At 39.9% G+C, this 25,579-nt stretch overlaps 1 protein-coding gene across 2 annotated transcripts in view; it reads left to right on the plus strand.

Annotated features, from left to right (window-relative positions):
* Positions 1 to 723: 723 nt before the first annotated feature.
* Tgo (Aryl hydrocarbon receptor nuclear translocator homolog tgo) overlaps positions 724 to 25,579 on the plus strand; it is a 50,054-nt gene continuing 25,198 nt past the window's right edge. Inside the window, exons 1-2 of one of the 2 annotated variants that reach the window (XM_076306140.1) lie at positions 724 to 2,316; positions 23,003 to 23,083. In XM_076306140.1, coding sequence (XP_076162255.1) covers positions 2,081 to 2,316; positions 23,003 to 23,083 — 317 coding nt within the window. In that variant the 5' untranslated portion in view covers positions 724 to 2,080. The remainder of the gene's footprint in view (positions 2,317 to 23,002; positions 23,084 to 25,579) is intronic. The other variant, XM_076306130.1, reaches the window with a different exon arrangement.

Raw genomic sequence — 25,579 nt, forward strand, 5'->3', positions numbered from 1 at the left:
AGTGCCGTGGATATCTACGAGCAACAGGCCTGGAATATCAGCCAGAAACGCGTTGCAAGCGGAGTGTAAAGTATCAGAGATTCATTGAGCATGGATCTTTGCGTAAAGATGACGAGATAACCCGACGAGGTGAACGAACGGTTTCAGGATTCCAATAGGGAATCTTGAAATCCGATGCAAACGAGCTTGTTCGCCAGAAATACGTGCAACGAGACCCTCAACGTCCTACGATTCGAAAGACCACTTCGGACCCATCTTTTCGTTACACTCGGGACTGTAAACTGCAAGAATGGGGGGAGGTGATTCGAGCAGAGTCTCCGTCGAGTGTCCAAACGGTCAGCGAGAGCAAGGAATCTTTCTGCACGAGACTTAAATACGCGGAAGTTTCTCGGAAATCTAAAGAAAACGAACACACCGACACAAGGAGATTCAAGACTTTAGGATTAGCGAGACGGTCTAGAAACGCTTCTCTTCTTCACTGTCAAGAGAGGTACATTATCAGGGGAACTGAAAGGGTGATTCGAATAGAGTCTTTGTTGAGTGCTCCGTAAGCTGATAAAAGTAAGGAATCGTTGGTTACAAAGCAGAAGTCCACTAACAATAGGAGATTTAAGACTCCTAGATAAGAGAGGCAACTTGAACGTTTCTTTTCTATATCGCCAAGACGTTAGAGTAACTAATTTGTACGGTCGTTGCCAGGTGTCTAAGAAGCTGGCTAAAGGAAGGAATAACTTGGTACAAGACTTGAAACAGCAGGAGTTCCTGGGAAATCTGAAACGAACAAGTACTAACAGTAGGAGATTCGAGACTCCTAGACCAATAAGAACCGCTCAGATAGTCTTTTTCTTTACCGTCGAGTATTCCTATCGCAACAACAGGGTAAGGACAAAGTGACTCGACGTTAGCCTTTGATACGTGTTTAAGAAATTAACAAAAGCGTGGAATCTACGAGTACGAGGATTTAGAGGATCAAACAGCAAGGATACCTGGGACACCTAAAGGAAACTCGTGAGACTTGTTCCAACGTAGCAAAATGTTCAGATGGTAGGACACTAGGAGAGCCGAGGTTCTGACACTCGAGTTGAAATCGTTCAGGTTCGAGGTGCCTGTATCTATGCAATCTGTAGACCATCCCGAGTCTGTCCTTTGGGATATTCGTTCTTCGGGACAGTTCTTAGACATGAACACTGCTTCGAAACTTATCCGAAGGGTCGATCGGACGAACGTATCTACGTACAAATAATTAACTGCTCCGATGATCGAGAGTTGTTTAGGTTTGCGGTAGCAAAATGTCGAGATAACCAGACGCTGGGAAGTTAGTATAGGTCTCAGTGTTCCGTTTATTGCAAGCTATGAATAGACTCTAGCAAATGTAACTAATCCCGAGCCTTGAACTTTCCGCTAATCAACCACGAGGACATTCGTAGACCTCGGAAGGGAAACAGTGACTTACATTCATCGAGAAGTGAAAAGAATCATCGACTACGATACGGCGAAATGTTGAGATAACGGAACGCTGAAAAACCGATACTCTTGATGCGCAGACCGTGGTAAACTACCAAATAGAGTCTAACAAATTCGATCAATTCCAAGACCGAAAGTTGATAGTTGATAACCAAGAAAGAGTCTCAGAGATTTCGAAAGGCGATAGACCGTCTTCCATCGAGAGACACTTTCCTTGAACAATGTCTACGTAACGACCACAAGCTATCAGAGGTCCCGAGGCACCACAGTCGTCAGATCTGGGCAGATCTAAGGATCGCGATCGGTGGCCCGTCGCGAGAGCCCCGAAAGATTTTGCGATAACCGTGAACGGATCGGGACACTTGTTCCTCGCTTGAACATGAACCAGCCACGCAAGTAGTGAACGAGTGGTCAGTGAGCAACGAACGACCAAGCGAGGAGAGACTCTTCTACGTGGAATCGACGAGAGTTTCATCGTCGCTGGATGCGGCGGGCAAGATGAAGAGATAATCGAAGCGGAAGGCGAACGAACGGCTCCGTAACGTCGGGAGAGCTCTCGTGGTCCAAGCAGAAGGGCACAAAGGTCGGCAAAATAGAGTACCCCGGCGGCAGCGGTATGTACGGGGGCGGTGCGGGTGGCGGGGGGTACGGGGTCGGTTTGGGCCCGGGAGCGGGCCCCTCGCATTACATACCCTCCGCTTCCTCGGTGGGCTACCAATTGGCCCCGCCGCCCCCGCCACCACCTCCGGCCTGCCCCACCGCCGGAAGTCAGCTTCTGTCTTACGGGCCCAACCTATCGCCCCATCATATGCAGCAGACACACACGGACGCGCAACAGTCCAAGAGACGGAGGTAAATCATTCACGAGGATCTCTTACTTTCTCCCGCGCTGCGTCTTCGTTTTTTTTTCTTTTTTTTTTTTTCTTTCTTTCTTCTTTTTCTCGTTTCTTCACCGCTGGTTTTGGTATTTTTGAAGTTGCGTTCAGTTTGGTAAAGGTGAGGAGGAGTTTATCTGTAGAGTTATGAGTACGAAGTTGATTTTTGAAGAACTTGGATTTATTTTAGTGAAGATGAAGAGAAGTAGTTATGGGTGCAAAGTTGATTTTTGAAGAAATTAGATTTATCTTGGTAAAGGTGAATTTTATCAGCAAAGTTATGAGTACAAGGTTTATTTTTGAAGAAGTTAAACTTATCTTGGTAAAGACGAAGAAAAGTTTACCTGTAAAGTTATGGGTACAAAGTTGGCTTTTGACAAAGTTAAATTTATCTCGATAAAAACGAAGAGAAGTTTATCAGCAAAATTATGAGTACAAAGTTGATTTTTGAAAAAAATCAGATTTAGCTTGGTAAAGGCGAAGAGAAGTTTACCTGTAAAGTTATGGTTGATTTTTGAAAAAGTTTGATACGGTAGTTTTGTCGGTTAATAGGATTTGGGAATATTACTCAGGAGAAGAGTAAAGAGACGGTAAGGTTGCTTTTTCAAAGAAAAAAGAGTGTGTGTACGACCGAAAGAGAATATAAACAGTTCTCACTTTCTAGTGACAATTTTTACACCGAAAAATTGCATTTTGTAATGGAAATTAACATTTATTATATCTCCATTGAACTATTATCAATGAATTGGCAAAGTTTTACCGGTGAGAATGAGTTGTATTCTAACAATCTTTATTTGTGTGTAACCCGAATAATTTTTTGAAAATTATGAACTACGTCTAAATAAAAATTGTCGAAATAAGATCGTATTTGGGCTCATTTTCACCGGGAAATTCTCATTAATCCGTTCATTATAATCTCAGAAAGATATAACAAATTATAAATTGCATTAACGATTGACTCATCGATGCATGCTTTGATCGGATCCCGAACATATCCGATCTTGAATCTTGACCCTTCTGAATTTATTAGTTCACCATTTAAATGCTTTATCACTACTTTCGTAATCAAACTCATAAATTTCTAATCAGATAGAAAAATTCAATTCATAAAACGTACTTATCTTTACGTGCGCCATTAAAATAGAAACTACGTGAAACTTCAAACGCGCGTTTATCGTCCAAACTAATCAGTCGTCCCAAAGTCGTCTCTTATGAAACGAAACCTAGAGGAACAAAAGCTACTATAATATCATCCAGTATTGAAAGTTAAAATTATCCTTTACTTTCCCAGCCTTGAGTATTGTTTTTACTCATAAAGCCATAGTATTACATATATCTTATAAATTTGAAGTTGGATAAAATTTCAAAACAGCAGCATTCGTTAAATTTTACGTCGTTTTTTCGATCTTGATAAATTCGTAAGATTTCATTAACTGGGAGGGCAACATGTTTTAATTGCATTGTAAAATTAAAAACACGGTAATTATAAACAATTGAACGTCACATATTTTGCATCGATGATGCACAGTTTCTACATACTGTACATCGTTGGACAGGTAAACACGCCTATAGCGCTAACAGTGCCCAATTCAGAAGTCGTGTAAACACGTCTACAGCGCTCGGAATATGTAATCTGCTGGGCGTGTAAACACGTCCATAGCATCGGAAGGGTTAAATATAATCGTACACCTTCGAGTTGAGCTGATAAGAAACGTACAGACGGGTGGAAGACAGTTTGATATTGTTCAGCCATTAAACTACAGCATACGCAAAGAACGGGGTGGTCTGAAATCGAAATCCTTGTACAAAAGTTTATTCGATATTAAGAAGCTCCGATTAAAATACACATAACACAATCATTGAAATTGATTCGTTATTTATCGTTTCAAATTTATTTGTCTCGATTAAATTACCAAGTTATATCGAAAAAGGGTTCGATTATTTCTAAAACACACATAACTTTGGATCATACTTACAGAAAATTCAACAATATATTATGATCTTCTAAAATATTTCTAAAACACACATAACTTTGGATCATACTTACAGAAAATTCAACAATATATTATGATCTTCTAAAGTATTTCTAAAACACACATAACTTTGGATCATACTTACAGAAAATTCAACAATATATTATGATCTTCTAAAGTATTTCTAAAACACACATAACTTTGGATCATACTTACAGAAAATTCAACAATATATTATGATCTTCTAAAGTATTTCTAAAACACACATAACTTTGGATCATACTTACAGAAAATTCAACAATATATTACGATCTTAAATTCGAATTAATTTAACCACTTGTTTTCGTTGCGCACACGAACAAATTAATCCCAACAAGATTGTCGCACGATTCCCGGTACGGTGATAAAACATTCAGGATAAATTGTAACTCGTTGTCGTCGATAATGTTTACCGAAATAATTATTCGAGGCGCGCTACCATTCTCGCCTCTTACACGTATCTCTTAACGTGGTACACCTTGATCGAAACGCGTGGTTCCGTCAACGGAAACGGGATTTCTAAATTGTAAATGACCGTTGCGCATAGTTAATGAACAAAGGGAGAAAAAAAGAAATAAGAGAAGAAAACCGCCGCAAGAGCACAAGCAGGCCGTGTTCGGTCTAGTTTAGCTAGGAATCGTGACCGTTGCTCCTTACGATTGCTTATTGAAATTGAGAGAGCCGTGAGCGTGTAGCGGTCATGGATTCGCAATTCTCTTAAATCAGACCCGCGCAAGCTAAGCTCCCGAGCTTAGAAAGCTTCCCCCACTCCGGCTCCATCACCTTGATACAAAGTCGTTAACTGCTGACACGCGTCCAATACGGTTAATACCCGCTCTTTTTCACCGGTTTCTCTCTTTCTGAACTATCCCTGTCTCTTGCAGTCGATCGCGGTGGTGGGGGATTAAACGGCGTGCGGGGCCCCTTTCGCGAACAAGACTGCCTTAAATCAATAGCGATCGAGTAGGCGAAGAGGGGTGAAGGGGTGAGGGGAAACTTCTGCGGTTTGCTTCGGAAATTTCTTCTATCGGCCCATTATGTCGCGATTTACGCGATGCAATTGGACAATACGTGGCTCGCAATGCCGCGATTTGCGGATTATTATAATAGCGAACCGGATCACTGATTCGATCGATCCTCGTATCGTTGAAGTTAATCGAACGAGTAGAAAATGTCTGGGAACACGAGTGGAAGGAAATATGGGCTTGTTTGTGTCGGTCACGTTTAAGAGAATTGTCGAAAATTTGATTCGATTTCAAATAGGAATGAATTTTGTATCATCGAGTCGATCAGAGTACGTATTCGTTTAATTCGAAAGTGGAGCTCGGATCGTTCGAGTCGCTCCAACAAGAAGAAAGTGTGCGAGAATACGCGTGTTGGTCTGTATTGGTCGCACTGTACGAAATTACAAAATGTTTGATTTAAATTCGGTTAAATTTTAAGTGATCGATTTGATTGGAACGAGGGACGTTTGAAGGAAGATTAAACAGTGTTTACATTCGAGATGACGAGACGACGAACACAGAAAGCTCGTCTACAGTAGCATGTCAAATTCTGATTGGTTAAATTGTACCTCAAACGCGTTTGTAAAGAATGCATGAGAAATTTCGCGCTGAATGTACATGGAAAATAATAGTTCAAAGAATCATATTCTCGTACTTCACCGGTAATGTTTTTTTGAAAATATTAGTAGTAGGATTAATATACCTTAAAACATTGTCTATCGTTTGTTTATATACCAAACAATAACACGATATAGTTCAATGTCTCTAATTTGAATACTTAGTAGCTGCGTATCTACTATTGACTTACATTCAAAGATTATAATTTTAATACTTTATTATCCGAGTACCTCAGAAATGATTAATTTTAGAATAAATGTAGGTACTTCGATATTCTTATTTTTAAAATTCATTGCTCTGTCAAATTGTACGGTAAAAATTGAAAATTTCATTACATTAAAATAGAGTTAACATTCGAATCTCCTCTACGCCTTCATCTACGAAGTAATTATTTCGGCAATAGTATGATCCTCTCGAAATCATACGTTTCGAATTGTTTTACTCGTATTCGAGCTGCGAAGTTATCGGATACGGTGTGAATCAGCGATGTAACACAAATAGTCGCAGATTAGAACGATAAAGTAAATAGAACGTAACAATCTGCGTCGTAGAATTTTTCAGAGTAGATCTCAGTTGACGAAACGAAGTTTGATATCACGGTCGACGAATTTCTCTCTCGGCACGAACGTCAAGTTTTTCATGAAATTTATCACGTAGCGTTTTATCAGCGAAAAAATATTCCGGCGTATCGACAGTAATTCGTTCGCGTAGCGCACTGGTTTCGTGATTGGTCGAAAAACGAAACAGTGACGCTACCTTTGAATCGAGATAGCCCGATTATCGGCCGAAACCTGCGTAAAAACACTGCAGGGTCCTCGTAAAACCACTTTACCGCCACCACGTGGACGGGAAACATGGATTTGCAAGTCTGTAACGGGGATTCGAAAACGTCGTAACATGTTGCGTCAATCGTTTCCTCTGTTCCACGCATTTCTCGCTAATGTTTATTGATTTTCGGTTCGAAATAGATTCACCGATAGTAACGTTCTTGGAGAGGTCATTAAAATACATTTTTCCTCGAGCACTCGGTAACGTAGAAACTTGACGAAAGTATGATTTCATAGTGTTTTGTAATTGTTGACAATCGTGGTGGAAAATTGTAAGCAGATAGTAGAACTCTTTCTACGGTTATTATTTAAGTAAATTTCCAAAACAACGCGAACGAAGTGTCGATAAAACATTTGAAAACAGCGTTTCGTAATCAGTATTCCTTGAGCCTTCTTTAAACGGGGATTTTAATGCCCGCAGTGCTATATATAGAGCCGAGTTTCCGTCTAAAGTAAATATAAAGAATATAGTTTGCGTCCAAATATGTATATGCGTTCTGTTTAAAAATCTTGACCGAATTACGAATCGTTCATTGCAATTGGCTATTTAAAAAACGACTGAAATTGATTATTTTAATAATCACAACGAAATCCCATATTTTAGAAACGACGATCGAAAACGATTATTTTATCAATCGTTATATACATTTTCTATTTATTCAATTTCTCCTTTTTTATTTCTTTACCTTTATTGTCCATAATTTATATTTTGTACTAGAAGTGACGACAATGCCTTGTCTAATCGAGAAATTTATTCTTCTTTTAAGACAAGGCGTCATACAATTTACATTAGAATGTCGGAAGATCTGTCGCAAGCGCGGAGTGTTATTACAGGATCGGCAAATTTTTCTTTGAAATACAAACACGTCGACGGCACGGATTATAAATAATGTCACGTTTCGGCGGAAGTAAATTGCTTCATTATTGTACAATGTCTTGCGTAACAACTACCGACTTCATTATATATACAAAAGGACTGGAAAACGAATATATACGACTTCCTCATACTTCGAGTCGTTCGAGCTGGGTTATAATGTTTATTGCGTGACTGTTTTTCAATCGACACGTTCGTTGTCATCGCAATTATCGTGTTGCTATAAATCAACTACTCCACAGTGGCGTATAAATGTTACTCTCGATAGTTGATTTTACGAGGCTAAAGAAATAATAACGGAGAGTATTATCTCAACGACAATTTTCTCAAGATAGTAAATAATTAAAACAGTATGGTCGAAATGGTACACGAAATGTCAGATTATAATATAATCGCGATGAAAGATTTTTTCAAGCAACTAGGATACTCCGAAATTCTCCTAAAAGTAATTAGCGCGATAAAAATAATTTTATAAAAAGTACCAAACAATTTCTTACTGCCGTTTGAAAGGCGGCAATTTAATTCATTTGAAGGACCTCGATTTCAGGTTTGAGATAACTGTACCATTGTTACCATTTTAGCCAATTTACTACACCAAGAGCCACCCATTACCATTAAAATTTCACGAAAAAAAAGATAACCTCAATTTTTCGATTCCGCGCCGTACACGTGATCCGCCGAAAACTGTAAAAATTCTTTGTTGGCAATAGCTGGCCTTGAACGCGGACTGGTATTTCTACGATCGTGTAAAAACTCGATCTATCGAAAGGGTAACCGTTGGCCGATGGTGGTGCCGTGAAAGGGACCTTTTTTCCCCTCACGCCGGGTCTTTCTTTTGTCAGGCCATTATCTTCGCCGGTTTATTCTCACTTTCGTCGAATCCCGACCGAAGTCACGCTCCATCGACTTCTTCTTCGTCAACTTTGGCGCGGGACATTCTTACTTACAGCCACGAACGGATCTCCAGCCTTGGGATTAACAGTTTAAGCTTGTTTTTACGAGATCATCACCTCCCAAGCTGAATGGTAATAACATCGATTCGGTTTCCACGGAGATTAACACGCCCTGCTCTTCTTTAACTGGAGTTTTAATTAACCGTTCCCTGCGAAAAAATGGCACCGACGATGTCGAAGTGCTAAAAGGTTTCCCGTTACTGTCTCGAGGATTACTTCAAGTTTGTGGTCAAGAAATTATTGCTTGCTCGATTGAGCACGATGGATTATGGTAACATCAAAATTATAGAAGAGTTTTTGGTTATTTAACCTGTTATTTCGACCGTAAAATCAGTTTTTTTTTTTGAGTGTCGAATCCATTTGTACGACAACGAAAGCATTGTTTTATTCGAGTAGTGCGTGTAAGTTGATCACAAATTACGGAAATATGAAACAAACATTAAAATTTATCAATATTTTTGAATCGATTTAAATGCAAACCAATTTGAGTTATATGGCTCAAAATTAGACGAGAAACTTCAAAAATTGTATTTCTTGCCATTCACTGTGAACGGTATCTATTTCACTATGGCAATTTTTGTCATTCAATATCGTTTCTAATGATAATCAGAGAACTCCAAAATAATCGTGATCTATATTCAAGCTACGATTCCACATTGCAAATATTAATCCATTTTGGAATTTGTATTTTTTGGATATTGTTCCTTTGTGGAACGGTAACACTCCATAATGTATGATCTCTATAAAGTTTTAGATTATGTTCTTTCGCGTGTAACACTATTTTTGTTAAGTGTTAAATTTTAAATTAAGTTCGTCTCACCAACTCGTAGTTAAACATTAAAAACTTTCAACCTCGAAGTGTCACGTGCTATTGATATTAAAAGTGTTCAATATAAGTGGTACAAAATTATTTAACATTCAAAGAGTCGAAGGCCAATCTTAGGTATTTGTTACGAGTGATCGTTGTTAGGAACGATACCAAAGGAATCGATGCGACAGGAGTTGGTGGAAAGGATTTCTGGGAACTGGTGTCGTGCAACTAATCGCAAATTCTAATTACGAATTCGTATTATCCGTGAAATGTGCGAAATAAAAGGCGTTTTCCGCTGGGCTACAATGATCCCAGCCACGAGGTGGCCGTCTAATACTACGAGCTTAACGTACTACGCTCGACCACGTGCATCGAACGTGCTAGGCACCAAACAAAACCCACTCGTCGCGGAATTCGTCACGTACCGGAGATTTGCGGCCGTTCGCGAATTTACGCGGCCGGTTACCAGATCATTACATTACGTAATGTCCTGGACACGCGTGATTCTTGTCCTGGGACCATTCGCGGGCGAATTGCCATTGTTAGTAAGCTTTTTCTCCGAACGATCTTCCGATTGACAGAAAACTTCTTTCAAAGGATTGGTGGAATCCGTTGTATTCAATTTCTACTGCATTGTCGGTGTCAAAGGATTAGTGGAATCCGTTGCATTCAATTCCTACTGCATTGATTTGAAAACGAGTTGAGTGAAAATGGCAATAGGTAGCCATTTTTTCGTTCGCAACTTTGACCCTCAGACGTAGCTGTAGAGTCTTCTCTACCAAAATGTGTTCTTAAAATATTAGTCACGTTTTATCATTGATTGTACTATATTAACGATATTAGTAGGTTTTATATCGGTGCCATTTCGGTCATAAAACGCTATTTATAGATAGAAATGTTACGACATCGTTGGAGGGTTAATGATATTTTAAGCGATTGGACGATGGTTTTACGAGACGCTTACAAATTATTGTATATATTTATCAGGTTATTTTGTAAGTTTTTACGTTTAGTACCACGTACCAATCGTCTCGTATGGTTTATTCAAGTTACTAAATTAATTTACCGACGATCTCATCGTGGTAACTGTCCGATTCTTATTGTTCTTATGTACCTACGTAACAATTTACATAAAAGCTACATAAAAAACAATGTAAGTATCAGCTTGAAGCTAATTGAAGAAAAGTTCCGCCTTGTAAGTGTAAAGTTTTTGCTCCGATGAAACCGGTTTTACTTTCAGCGATCGAGAATAGTTTGTTATCGTGGAAATTGTTAATTTTTATACGAGTGTTACCGATTTTTCCAACGCATACAGCCACGAAGAAGCTTTTCGCGCGAGAAGTCGTTGAACCGGATGGATCGACGACGAGGAAAGTGTGTTTTGAGATTGAGGCGCACGCGCATACCTTTTTTTCGTAATTAAGACCTTATTAGTTACGCTCGCTACGCGCATCACATAATGCATATTTATGTCATACAATATCGACATGCATCTTCACACAAGCGAGCTCGTTATACAAAATAATACATCAGGTTCTTAATACGTTGCGTTTGTTTGTTAATCGAGACCGTATCGTAAACTTCCTGTTAAACATATACGACGAGTCCAAGGAAATTTATTTTAATCGCTCAATTCGATGCTTTTAAATTTCGATTTGTTCAAGTACGAAGCAGATAGTTACAGTCAAAGCTCTCGTAGGTGCAAAAATATACACTTACAAAGCATTGAAATCTCTGAAACAATTGTGAAACAGCCGCTTACTAATCCATGTCAATTATTCTATATGTATGAATCTTCGACAATGTATTATAGCTACTCGTTTTCAGATGAAATTAAATTGGGTTTGTCATTTTTCTCGGTGCGTAAATAACTTTTATCGAAAAATACAACTGAACGTTTAATATGTCACGAGCAATTTAGAAAACAAATAATATAACGTTAGGTATAATTGTTGAAAACCTTAGTACACTTATGACATTTTCACGGGGACAATTTTCTAACATTCTAGTTTCCCACTTTGCTAATTCGATAACTTCAATTTCAAACGACAAACAATTCGATACCCGAACGATCATCGAAATGCATATATTTTCCAAACTCTCGCTCCTTTTTAACGCACGACGTTCAATTACATTCGAAGCGTTCGATTTACAGATGTAAATACAAGTAGCTCGTTTGAACGAATGTTTGTTCGTTTACCTTCGTGTAGGTAAATTTTGCGCGTTCCGTGCACGTACTCGAATACATTTTTGCCCGGCACGGGAGGGTGTCTGGCACACTTCTCCACCTTTAATCGCCCTTAATCGCCGTTGAAACAAAGCTGTAACGAAAAACCGAGCGAACCGGGCAGTTACACGGTGTATGAACAGGAGTACCAAACGGCGTTTGCAATTAAGTAGATTTCTTATTTCCTCTTCCTTTTGCGTTTTCGTCGCGTGACTTTCCGCTCGAAGCGAGCCCGCACGCCCTAAACAATAAGGGTTTCCTCAGGCGTGAGAACGCTCGAGTTCCTCATTCGTTCCATTCTACCGTGAAACGGCCGATTCCAGGCGAGTCATTGTATCCTTCGTCGCGATCGCTCTGCGAACCGCGACGAGTTTCTGGCGACCGAGAAAGCACCCCTGGCGACGTCGCCCCTCCCCCACCCTGCCCAGTTCGTGTAATTTGATTCGCCTTCGGCGATTTAAGCCTCGAAGTTAATGAACCGGGACGGTGTGTACAAACTAGCCTATTTTTGCACGCTGTTGCGCAGAAGGGCAACACGATTGGGGGAAAGGGGCGGTCCGCGTCTTTTATTTGGAGCGTTCCGAGGGAAAAGATCAAAAGTTACATTGATTTTTACGGACAAGACGTTTCAGTTCACCCGGATTGGGAATCTAATTTGCAGTGATATTTTCGTACTTTAGGACACTTGAATAGTTTATTGTAGAGCGGTTTAAATTATTTTCGATGGATGGAATGTTTCAATTTACTCGAATTGGAAATCTAATTTCCAGTGATGTTTTTGCACGTTAAAGTATGTTGGAGTATTTCATTCCGTTGCATCGGGATGCAAAAGGATGAGAACGTGTGGGATGTTTTAACGTCGAGCTGGTTTTCAGTATTGCGATACGATAGAGTGAGGAATAAGGCAGGAGGTATTGTAAGTATTGAGTTATGTTTGAAAACAAAATTCAAATTAATTTGTAGACTTAATCATTTTTAACGAATAATCTTTGAGATATTCTAATAAGTAATTCTGGAGACTGAGTTAAGTCAATCTAGCTCTGTGTATAACAGGAGTCTTTACTGCTTTTAGGTATCTCTTGATATCTCTTCATTTAGGATTATTAGCAGGTACAAAACAATGATAGGTAATTTGTAATATATAACGTCTGTCGACAATAGATCCATGTTCAACGACGTATATCAAAGTAGATGTTTGCATTCCAACATAAAGGGCTGTGGGTCAATCATCAATAGTCGCACAAAAATAGTCAGTCTCTTTACCTAGCTACTTATAACAACTAAGAATTATACCTTCACATCTTTCATCATAATTATTATATATATCTCCAGTAATTCGATTAAGATAAATTAAACCAACAGAAATAGTATAGAACGTTCATCTAAAGGTAATGTATTTACAAAACAAAAAGCCTGATCTGACAGATCACTAAAATCATATTTCCCATACCCTAATTTAACGTTAGAGACCCCACAATTCTGATAACTCTAGCCTTTAATCGAGTTAAAAGGACTTTACTGTTATGTTACAAAAATCTAGATTTCCCTCAGATTTTGAGTAAACAAACTTTATTTGAAATTACTGGCAAAAAGTATCCCAATTACCTCGTCAAAGAATATTTTTAGATATATACCTATATACTTGAAAGTATACTAAGTTGTTCAATAAGTTTTGTCGTTTTTCCATTATAAAAAAATACTATGACACTTCAACTTTGAACAACTGTAAATATACGAATGAGTCAACAGGTCTACGTGAAACTTCGCACATGTTCATCAAATAGTAATACCATCTTTAGAAAAATAAAACAACGAATCTAATAGCTCTATTTCTTATCGAATGACAAAACCTATTGAGCAATTACTAGAGTACCGCGAATTAGGAGGCAATTGAAGAAACATATCAATCGTTGATACGAGAATCGGTGCTCTTCAAATTTTATCTATTAAATCGTTAGGAAAGTATATTTCCATTTCTATTCGCTTATAAATTTGAAGATACACTAAGGTATCTGAGGTTGGAGTACTTCAACCTTCAAGCAGTCGAGTCGATACTCGAAAAATCTTATCTGTTTTGACAGATCACTGGTAAAGGGTATTTCCATATCCTCGCGAAAGAGTATCTCTACTCGTTTATAAATTCGAAGGTAAACTAAAGTACCTGAGGTTGGGGTACCTCGATCTTCAAGCAGTCGAGTCGATACTCTAGAAATCTTATCTGTTTTGACAGATCACTGGTAAGGGGTATTTCCACATCCTCGCGAAAGAATATCTCTACTCGCTTATAAATTCGAAGGTAAACTAAGGTACCTGAGATTGGGTAGGTACTAAGATACCTCAACCTTCAAGCAGTCGAGTCGATACTCTAGAATTCTTATCTATTTTGACTGATCACTGGTAAAGGGTATTTCCATTTCCTCGTGAAAGAATATCTCTACTCGCTTATAAATTCGTAGGTAAACTAAAGTACCTGAGATTGGGTAGGTACTAGGATACCTCGATTTTCAAGCAGTCGAGTCGATACTCTAGAAATCTTATCTGTTTTGACAGATCACTGGTAAGGGGTATTTCCACATCCTCGCGAAAGAATATCTCTACTCGCTTATAAATTCGAAGGTAAACTAAGGTACCTGAGATTGGGTAGGTACTAAGATACCTCAACCTTCAAGCAGTCGAGTCGATACTCTAGAATTCTTATCTATTTTGACTGATCACTGGTAAAGGGTATTTCCATTTCCTCGTGAAAGAATATCTCTACTCGCTTATAAATTCGTAGGTAAACTAAAGTACCTGAGATTGGGTAGGTACTAGGATACCTCGATTTTCAAGCAGTCGAGTCGATACTCTAGAAATCTTATCTGTTTCGACAGATCACTGGTAAAGAGTATTTCCATTTCCTCACGAAAGAGTATCTCTACTCGCTTATAAATTCGAAGGTAAACTAAGGTACCTGGGGTTGGGTAGGTACTAAGATACCTCAACCTTCAAGCAGTCGAGTCGATACTCTAGAAATCTTATCTGTTTCGACAGATCACTGGTAAAGGGTATTTCCATATCCTCGCGAAAGAGTATCTCTACTCGCTTATAAATTCGAAGGTAAACCAAGGTACCTGAGGTTGGGGTACCTCGATCTTCAAGCAGTCGAGTCGATACTCTAGAAATCTTATCTGCTTTGACAGATCACTGGTAAAGGGTATTTCCATTTCCTCCAAAGAGTATCTCTACTCGTTTATAAATTCGAAGGTAAACTAAGGTACGTGGGGTTGGGGTACTCCAAGTCCGGAGGCAACCGAAGAGGCCAATCAGACACTGATACGGGAGTCGTTGCTCTTGAAATCACACCGATCGTGAGTCGCGGAAAAGTCTGTGCAAGCAGCGACGAGGGTCGGTAGGAGCGATCGAGGAGGCGGTGACCAATAGGGTCGGAGGAGAACGGATAAGAGTCCCGGACTCGGAGAGCGATGGACCGCCTCCTGTCGCGGGGCCCGTTCCTTGGGCCCACCAATAGCTACGCTCTTTCCTTTTAATATGCCAACACTCACGGCCGACATCGCCGCTCACCTAATGGAAAAAACACTACCGTGCTTAGGTGTTAGATTCTTGGTCAGCGGCCTGTCGTTCACTTTGCCTTTACTCCTCCTCGCTTCTTTGAGGGCTGCTGGCTTCCGTTGCGGCTTGGTAACTATTTTCCTACGAGCTATATGTAGATACTCTGGCACAAGTAAAATTCATTAGACGGATTGTAGGAATCGTTCAGGAAAAGATTTTTCTTTTGGGCGCTTTTCTAGCTAGACACATTCATTTCATGATGAGTCTGTATTTTTTACATACAGACTAGCTACTCTACAGACCAGCTAGATACTCCAGCACAGGTAAAATTAATTAATTCGACGGATCGTAGGAATCGTTCAGGCAATCTAGAGTTTTCTTTTGGGTAGCTTTCTAGCTAGACGTATTCATTTCATGATGAGTCTGTATTTTTTTAGCCAACCAATTGTACATTTTGCTAGATTTCAGGTAATCAACTTTTCGATAGAGGATAAAGTTCTATTAGAATTTTTGAAGAGAACTCTTGAGGATGTTTGGAGAAATGTCATGGGTATATTGGGTTCCTTAGAGATATTTTGTAGCAGTAGATGGTACATAGGGGTACTATGCGGGTAGTAGAAGGCGCCTTATTGTTGCAAATAAATTTCTCACCTTCTATTTTTCCATGTGTCCAATCTGCTCGTTTTGGTCATTATTTTATCGTTGCCTCTCTGGTTGTTTAAAACTTTCTTTAGAGCTTTTAATATCTAATCTCAAGCGATACTCAGGTCATAGATAAAGACACGAGACAAGAATAAAACTCAGATAAATGACATCGTAATTGAAAGGAGAATTAATTAACGAAAGGTCATCTGTTTTGGATTGTCTATAAGTCGACCAAAAATCATCTTATGATATGCATTCTGTCGATTCGACGAGAAAGTTTAACACAACTGTCTTATCGAACTAACAATGGTTCGTTTGGATACCTATTTGGTAACATGTCAGAAGAATTTGATACAAATTATATCACTATACATAATAATGTCATTGAATTGCCCCCACCCCTCGTTACTGTTAATCAAGCGAGTTTCGAACTTTCTTCTGGTTTCTTTGGTTGGAAAAATGGCGAGAAGAAAGTTGTCAGTAACCGACATCACCCTCTTAGGACACCAGGTCTGCGTAGCCCTGTACACCGGATAGATAAGCTCTGTCCAGGGCTACACGGCTAGGCTGTAGATACGCGCGAGCGTTGGACGTACCACAGGAAGACTAGCTAGGTGTAACACACGTGGACGCAGAGGAATGGCGAACGTAAATGTACGAGGACGATCGCGGACAACGAGCTGAGAGGGGGAGAGGGGGTCAAAGTCGTGACTCTCCAGTCGAGCTGGAAAAATGCAAAAAGGCGCCACCGTAACCTGGACACAGCGCACCACATCGCGTGGGGCTTCTCTTTCTCTATTTTTTTGTTCCCTTCTGTTCGTTCAACGCTTGGCCGTCTGTTCTTTCGGTCCTTTCGGCCTGATTGGGTGGATTTGACCTCGGAATTTACCACTATTGGAACCCAGAGTTCCAGTAACCTCAAGGAACTCGAGCTCGACGTGTCACAAACGTCCCAAGTGTTTCGACAGTCGCCAAAGACATAAGATTTCATGACTTTTGTAACTTTGACAAGACCAAAAAACGTCAGAAGAATCAAAACTTCCAAATATCGCTAGAGTTTTAAGGCTACCAAGATTCCTAAATATTTCAAGAGTTTTGAGAAATTCAGGAGTTCCAATAATCTCGAGAAGTCCAAGTTTGTATGGTCACAAGAATCCCGAAAAAGTTTGGGAGTCTCCAACATCCTTAGATTTTTAAGAGTCTAACGAAGCCCCAAGAGTTTCATAAAGGTACCACTGTAACTCACAAACATGGTACTATATCGTCCAGACCTCTCTTTCTCTATTTTTGATTCTCTTTTATTTGTTCAATATTTCGTTATCCGTTCCTTCGATCTGATTAGGTAGATTTGACTTCAAGATTTACCATTTACGTTGTATTTGTACTCCTTAGAATTTTAGGTCGTCCCCAAAGTTTGGTTCGCGCGAACCAGTTGGACTAAATAACTATGTTGCTTCAAGTAAATCGTGCGACTAATGTACCGCGCGAGTTACCGAAGCGAAACTAGCGAGATGGAATCTGTTACGCTCCGTTTTTATAAACGCTACATGTGTTTGAATAATGGGTGCCTCGGCTGCGGCTAAAGGCCATTTTCCGACGCATTTCACGTTGGTTGCATGTTTTTTCTTTAAATATTAGTTCTATCGATTTAGGTGAGCCATGATCGAGTTTTGGAACTTTTTCAAATTATTGAGAGCAATTCTGTCAACAACCAGACTGGTCGTATCGAAGTAGACACAATTTACTAGGGATTATTTAAACGAAACTGCAAAATTTTCCCGCCTAAATTCACGTGACTTTATATTAAAACGTTAAAACAATCTCCAGATGTTATTTCACAACATGAAGTCCGTACTTAAACCGAACCTAAAACTAAAACTACAGCTACATCTAACTAAAAGCTGATGGGACTCGTTAAAGAAATTTCAGCACTTCAAACCGAACAGTTTCAAATATTCCTCAACACGAACCGTTAATATAATTTTAAACCTTAAAATTCTCTGTAATTCTCCGGCACAGTTTTCAGGTGATCAAAGTTTCGCACAATGATGCACCACGATGTAAACTTCTCGTCGTGCCAGTATACCGTATTCGTATTTCCTTAATGTTTTGTTGCGTTAACAATAATTACGCGAACGTTCATGGACCTGTAGCTGAAATGGCTCCAACCGTTTAAAATCGTCAAAACGTTACTCGAGGTCTTCGCAATATTTCTGACCGTTGTCTTTATCAATTTAACACAGAAGCGTTAATTCCGATGCTAAGCGTCGATTCGACTAATCGATCGCGCGAACGTTAGATCCGCGAGTGAATAATTCAGCGACCGATCCGGGACAAAATTGTCGGCTACCCCGGACAAAGTATCCAGCCGCGCAGCGATTGCTATTCGTGGCGTGTTAAGATTGATTACAGCGTATGTAACGCCGCATCTCATTAATGGGGATAGTAATAGAAGAAAACTGGCCGTAGATACGTTCCTAAGGAAGGGTTATCAAGACATTATTGCGATCCTTACGCGCTAGATGATGGTCGACGAAGGAACGTGCTGTTGCCGGATTAACGAAGCTGTTTGTTGTTCTTATTTCACGTTACTCCGCATGATCAAGTTTGTGCGTTGGCGAGCTCGTTAAGAAGCTTAAACGTTTGAATTGAACATAGCGATTGTTTGTTCGTAATTTATCCTAGCAGCAGGCTTACCAGGCCAAGATTTTAAATTGCCTTTGAAGATATTGTTCGATGACTTTCCAGTTCTAAGTTTTTACAGTTCCTCAATGTTTGGTCTAGTTTGAACGACCCGTTTGAGAATATAAACCAGTTACTTGAATAGAGTTTCCGGGTAGTGTTTGGTTGTTTTCTTCTTTTACAATCACAAGTGTCTTATTTAATGGTTCGTTAATGATCTAGTTCCAAAGGTTCTTTAAGAAATTTAAGCAGTTTTAAAAATACTTGGCCCAATCGTTACGAGCTTAATTATTCTCTGCTGAGACTTCTTAGAAAATTATCACCGAGGTTAGAATAGTCTCTGCAGAAATACAGTGGCAGTGTATTTGAACGTTTAACAGAGAGTAGGTAATGATAATGTGTAATATTCGTAGAGGATTACAATATTCGATAAAATACGCGCAATTGTAAATGGAATGACTGTGTGCCAAGCATCAGCGTTCGTAAACAAAAATGAAATCCATAGGGAAGCAATCCAGTCACGAAGAAGCATTCATTTGCATACAAATCCATGTCGCGGCTAAACAACGCAATTTGATACGCAATTAGATTTCCTCGCTTCGTTCTTTGCTTGCTTGGAGATCGATCATCGTTTAACGTCACCGTAAATAGAAATGAATCCAAACTACGAGCTCGCGATCGCGCGACGCCATAGCTTGTTGCTTCTAAAGCCAAGATCTAGCGTCGCTGTTCGGATGATTTAGTGTCTAGATAAACGAGATAAAAATCAGTATCGAGCCTCAGTTCCCACGGCTTTTGTGGCTACAAATTATTAAATGTTGGCGGTAACTACCGAGATTTGCAATCTGGCTTCAAAATCTCTACGCGAATTACTCGGAACCGACTTTCACCATTCTCCAAAATGTCGCAAAACTGCTTCAAACATTTTTATTATTAACGATGGCTCGAAGCATCGATATAAAATACGTTTCCTTTGTTGAACTTCTCTTGCACAGATTCTCTAGTTAGAAGTCTGCAAGCAATATTCTCCAAAAGAAAATACATTCGTGCTGAATTCAGAATGAGGGATTAACACTTCGAGAAGACAATACTGTTACCACGCATTGAAATCACCACATTAGTACTATATTCACCGTTCCATTAGACAAAATCCAACCGTACTATGGATTAGAATAGTTTTGCTGCACGATTTGCGGTTTATTTCTTTACAAATGTATTCATTTTTAATTGCTGTATCTTAAAAATGGCTAAGGAAAACATTTTCTTTTTAAGTGCATTTAACTATCGAATATTTGGATGTATTTCAGTTGGTCTATATTAAACTAATGCAGGATTAAATGTTGATAAAAAGTAATATCTGTTACGCAAAAATTCATAGAACACATCGAATATTTGTGTTATATTTTTAACACATTTCAATATGTGTTATTCGATACTGTAGCTTTGATTTATCTCCGAATGCCCGTTTTAGTTTTAAATTGTAACCAGCTACTATATATTTCTTGAGAAATGAAATAAGTAATATATAGAGTCAAAAAGAAATGTTCATTCTTTTAAAAAACGTGGATATCTCGTACGAAACAATACTAAATGCATTTTTGCTCGACTGGTACATTCTTCGAGTAGCGTTGATAAAAGCCAGTAAATTACACGTAAATCGAATATTTTGTCAAAAAAGTTGTTTAATACCAAAGTTCGATATCGTGTCGAATTGATTGAAAAAGTGTACAAGGGTTAACAGTTCCAAAAGTTTCGAAAAACCCAAGAGACCGAACAGTTTTCAAAATCGTCAAAGCCTTAGGAAACCAAGTGTTCCGACATTTTCAATAGTCCCACGGGGCCTAAAAATCGTAAGAATTCGAAAAGTTTGAAGAATCCGAGGAGACTCAAAAGTTCAAATAATGCTAAGAGTTTCATAAATCTCGAGTGTCCCAAGGTTCTTAAAGTCCTAAGAATGCCAATAACCGTAAGAGTCCCCAAAACACTTTGGAGTTTCAAGAGTCGCAGGTGTCCCGAGAGTCCCAGAAGCTCTGAGAGTCGTTCCACGCATCGGTTCCTCGAAGCGGCCGACTTTCGGTGTCCCAAAGCGGGCCCAGCACCGGGGACATCGCGTTTTCTACTCAACGAGCATGCATATACGTATCTGTTAAGTCGACATAATACCGCGGGCCGCATCATTATGTACTCCATAAGTCTCCAGGCCCCGTAGTCTCTCCTCTTCCTCTTCGTTCCGCTCGGAGTCTACTCGGGCCCTGGCAGCAAAAAGGGGAAAAGAAAAAGGGGCGCAGAGCGAAGGTAGAGAGGGGAGAAGGGATTACGGGGCCTTCTCGGTGTACCCGGATACACTCGCTGTAGGCCCTACACCACCCCCACCTCGTCCTCTAAGGCTCATGGGACCCATGGGGCCCCGCGGAGGGCTATGGTGGGGGCAAGATGCTGGCTGTAGCTCGTCGTGGCGTTCACCAGAGCAAAGAAAGGGAAAAAGACACGGCGAGGAAGGGGGGCTGGGAAGAAAGGGGGCCTTACTTTTTCGCTCAGGGTCAGAGGCGTACATCACCCGCGCGCGCGCGCGCGCGCTCAGTCGCTCGTTCTTTCGCTCGCTCGCTCGCTCGCTCGCCCGCGCAGCGTAATAGACTGACGATCAGCCGGATTTCTATGTGCACCGCCGGCCCCCAACGAGAGCATAATTTTCTATCGTGCTTAATACGCCGACCCGGCAGAGAGAACACGGCTCATGCCGGTAACGAGACGTCAATGACGGATTTACGACACTCTTCTTCCTCGTCTCGTGCCCTCTTTCTCGCTACCTTCTTCTTGGATCCTCCCTTTTTTTTTCGTTCTCTGCGCCGGAGGAACTTCTGGTACCGATGGAAATTGAGTTGTGACGGCCACGGTCGTAACGATGATGGAGGGGAGTCGTACTCGATGACGGGCGATGACTTTCCCTTGGGACTTACGGATTACCCTTATTCGCTAGATGCTCGGTCGAACTTACTCGAATTCGAACGCTTGCTATTCCGGACGCTTCGTTTTGATAGCACGAATCGTTTCAAAATACTGTTACTGTTTTTAAATAATTTCTTCGAAATGGGCCCTACTGATCTAAGAATACGAGAAACGGCGGGAGAGCTATTGAATTTGTAAGAGTAAAGTATCAACTGTTGTGGTTCCCGTTCTGAACTCGGAAACAAATACAGGACTGTCTCTCGGGTTGTCACAAGTTCTCTCCGCCGTGTTGTCTCAAAGTTATCCGCATCACTGTATCTCACTTTCGTCCCCGATGTGTACAAAGCGAGGTGTAAAGATAATAGATTAAATTTCACCCAGTTCCCTCGCAAGTTGTCACTTAGGGTCGATGAAGTTAGCGGTACTCGATATATCGCGCGTGTCTTGGTTATGGTTCCACTTAGGAAGCTAAGGGTTAAATCCGTTAAGATGAGCACAAATTTGTTCGTTAAAATAGTGACGCAGGTGCGAACACGGTTCACAATGGCGTCGATTCGAGTTATAGAGCACCGTCGGCTGTGAATATTGCATGAGAGACTTTTGTCGCACTTACTGTTACACGACGCTCCAGATTTGGGGAAGTTGGATAGGCGACGACCAATTCTGTACCGGTTGCCCTGTCGCGTTTGGTAATCCGGAAGTGATTACACTTTGCGTATCGGTGACGCGACATTTATTCACGACGTTCGTAGAATATCTATCGGCCGAACCGACAGATGAACGAGTCAATCGAGCGTTCTCAGGTTGACGAGGGTCAGAGAAGAGTGCTGACCAATAAATGTACGTCTTTAATCTGATCGTCGAGTATAGCTGAAGTTTTATTTATTCATCGTTGTGAGAAAATTTTACTGACTTTTCTTAAATAACGAACAAATTGTAGTCCACATTGACCCACAAATGTCCCTTTGATTAAATGCAGTTCAAAATTTCGCTTCCTGTTTGCCATTTTGTAAAGTACTGCATTTTCACAAGGTAAATGCACAAAGTGATAACTTTATTCGCCAACTTTACTGGTTGGTAAATGTAGTGTTCGGGGACTTATTGTTAAAGGATCTAGGGTACTAGATTTACCAACTGGTAAAGTTATTTATGACATTCAATACAGATGACGAATAAAGTTATCACTTTTTCCATTTACCTTGTGAAAATGCAGTTACCTTTACAAAGAGCATTATAACGGATCTTAAGATTATTTCTAGTTGCAATTTACCATTTCGTTAAATTTGTCATTTGTACCGTTACGAATAAAATTATTTTTCTTCTTGTCTCTTCTAGAATACTGTAATTTTATCGAAATCATATAAATTGTGTATAAGAACCTTATATGATCATTTTAATCGAAAGTTACCGTTTTAATTCTATACATTGCTAATGTTTGAGAAAAGAACTGACATCAGTTGCTATCACGGTCTCCTAATCTGTTCAAAATGATAAAAAATGGCAATTTTTTTGCAGATCCGACGAAGATGATCCCAGTGGGTGTAAATATAGAAGGCTGGAGGACGAGAATGTACAGGACAAAGAAAGATTTGCGAGGTGAGTGTCAGGCTCGACGTAACGTGCATGCTCTCGGTCTTACGATAAATGAGGGAGGTCAGTGAACGGGTTAAACGTCCTTTTTTTTTTTTTTTTGGAGAAAATATGCGTTCGTTCCGAAGTGAAGGATTTTTACAAAGAGAATTAATATACTGGATACAACGAATAGATACAAATAATATCATAAATAATCCAATTTATATTATAGTTCATACCATTGTTGAAAATAATAATTAAAATTCTAGTGGAGAATAGTATAAAGTATTCAAAGTATAAAGATTACAGTACAAAGAGAACAATATACTGAAAATATATGCAAAGAGAATTAATATACTGGATACAACGATTAGATACAAATAATATTATAAATAATCCAATTTATACTATAGTTAATATCATTGTTAAAAATAATAATTAAAATTCTAGTGGAGAGTAGTATAAAGTATTCAAAGTATAAATATTCAAAAATAATTGTCTAGACTGCTGTATTAAGCTCTACCGTAAAAATGATAATTCGGACCCGTGCTGTCGAGTAAGACATCGGTTTAAAAAATTACGCATCGGAGAAAAATATTTGCTATTCCATTAACTATCGATATTTGCTGACCATTAACGCGTCCGGTTGAAACAATTACCTAAACTCGTAGTGTAAACTATACTTACGGTAGTGTCGCGTCATATACTTGCAACAGTACTTTTGAAAATGCTCACTTTTCGACCGGTAACGAGCAATTTGGAGCTACCCTTGTACATTCTCGAGTATTTTAAAAGTAAAATCGAGATAAACAGTAAGGTAAAAAAGAAGTTTTCCAAATAGGTCCAACAATAAGTCTCCGAGCTTACATTAACACTAGATTTACCAACCAGTCAAAATGACTGATTCCAACTGCTTTCGTAATGAAATTTACTTTAAAATCCATGTCATGTTTCCCGAAAACGTTACAATTTTTCTATTCTACGCGTGCGAAATCAATTTCACAAATTCTTCTTTTTCCTCGTCGATCGATAATCTTTCAACTACTCTTAATACACCTTAATATTACGAAACCCGTCGATAGTTCTAGTGTTGATGATCCACGATGGTCAGAGAACTTAAAAAAACCTCTTCGAATTCTCCGGCACTGACCCGAGTGTAAGATTTATTTTCCACCCGGTAGAATGATTGAAAAATCATTCACGATGGTTGTCGCGCGATCCCCTTCTATCTCGTCCCGAAAATCAGTCCCAGTTCTCGTGCCGCTTCTTCGGCCGAGTCGTCGTTCTTTCCGCGGTTCTCGAAGGACCGAGGCCACCGGTCTCTTTTCCGACAGCCATTGTTAATTCGTCTCACGGAATCCCGGGATCCCAATATGTTCCACCGGTACACCCTGTACATGGTCGGGCGAGTACGAAGATACATACATACCTACATGGTACCCGCCAATGTGAGTCGATAGCGGAATGGGAAGCCCTCCAGGCTGCTCCAGCGTGGGAACATAAGGTACTTATACGCGCGCAGCGTCCTTTGGCTCCGTCTACGCTGAAGACATCGTATCTTGATCCTTTATCGCGATGTTCGTGTTGACACGGCGGATTCGCGAAATGAAATACGACGAGCGACGCGCATTACGCCAGACAATACCGGGTTTGTATTGTTGTGTGGCAATGTAACGACCGAGGGGAACCGATTGCTGGAAATTGTGGCTGGATAGTGTCGTTTGCTCAGCTGGATATCTGGGTCAGGTCTAGGCAAATTGTGTCGAACCCTGTGTGAGACTATTTCATTCGAATGATTAAACCGATTCTCGGAAATTGTGGTTGGATTGTGTCGTTTACTTAGATAGATCTAGGTCGGATCTTATGCAGATTGTGTTGAACCCTGTGCGAAACTGTTTTATTCGAACGATTGAGCTAATTGTTGGAAATTGTAAATGGAGAACAACGTTTGCCCAGGTAGTAAGTTAGGTCCTAGACAAATAGTGTTGAACCCTGTGTAAAATTGTTTTGGTCGAACGATTGAGCTAATTGTTGGAAATTGTAAATGGAGAACAACGTTTGCCCAGGTAGTAAGTTAGGTCCTAGACAAATAGTGTTGAACCCTGTGTGAAACTGTTTTGTTCGAACGATTGAGCTAATTGTTGGAAATTGTAAATGGAGAACAACGTTTGCCCAGGTAGTAAGTTAGGTCCTAGACAAATAGTGTTGAACCCTGTGTAAAACTGTTTTGGTCGAACGATTGAGCTAATTGTTGGAAATTGTAAATGGAGAACAACGTTTGCCCAGGTTGTAAGTTAGGCCCTAGACAAATAGTGTTGAACCCTGTGTGAAACTATTTTGTTCGAACGATTGAGCTAATTGTTGGAAATTGTAAATGGAGAACAACGTTTGCCCAGGTAGTAAGTTAGGCCCTAGACAAATAGTGTTGAACCCTGTGTGAAACTATTTTGTTCGAACGATTGAGCTAATTGTTGGAAATTGTAAATGGAGAACAACGTTTGCCCAGGTAGTAAGTTAGGT

Source organism: Ptiloglossa arizonensis, chromosome 1, assembly GCF_051014685.1.
Source record: "Ptiloglossa arizonensis isolate GNS036 chromosome 1, iyPtiAriz1_principal, whole genome shotgun sequence".
NCBI classification, from domain to species: Eukaryota; Metazoa; Arthropoda; class Insecta; order Hymenoptera; family Colletidae; genus Ptiloglossa; species Ptiloglossa arizonensis.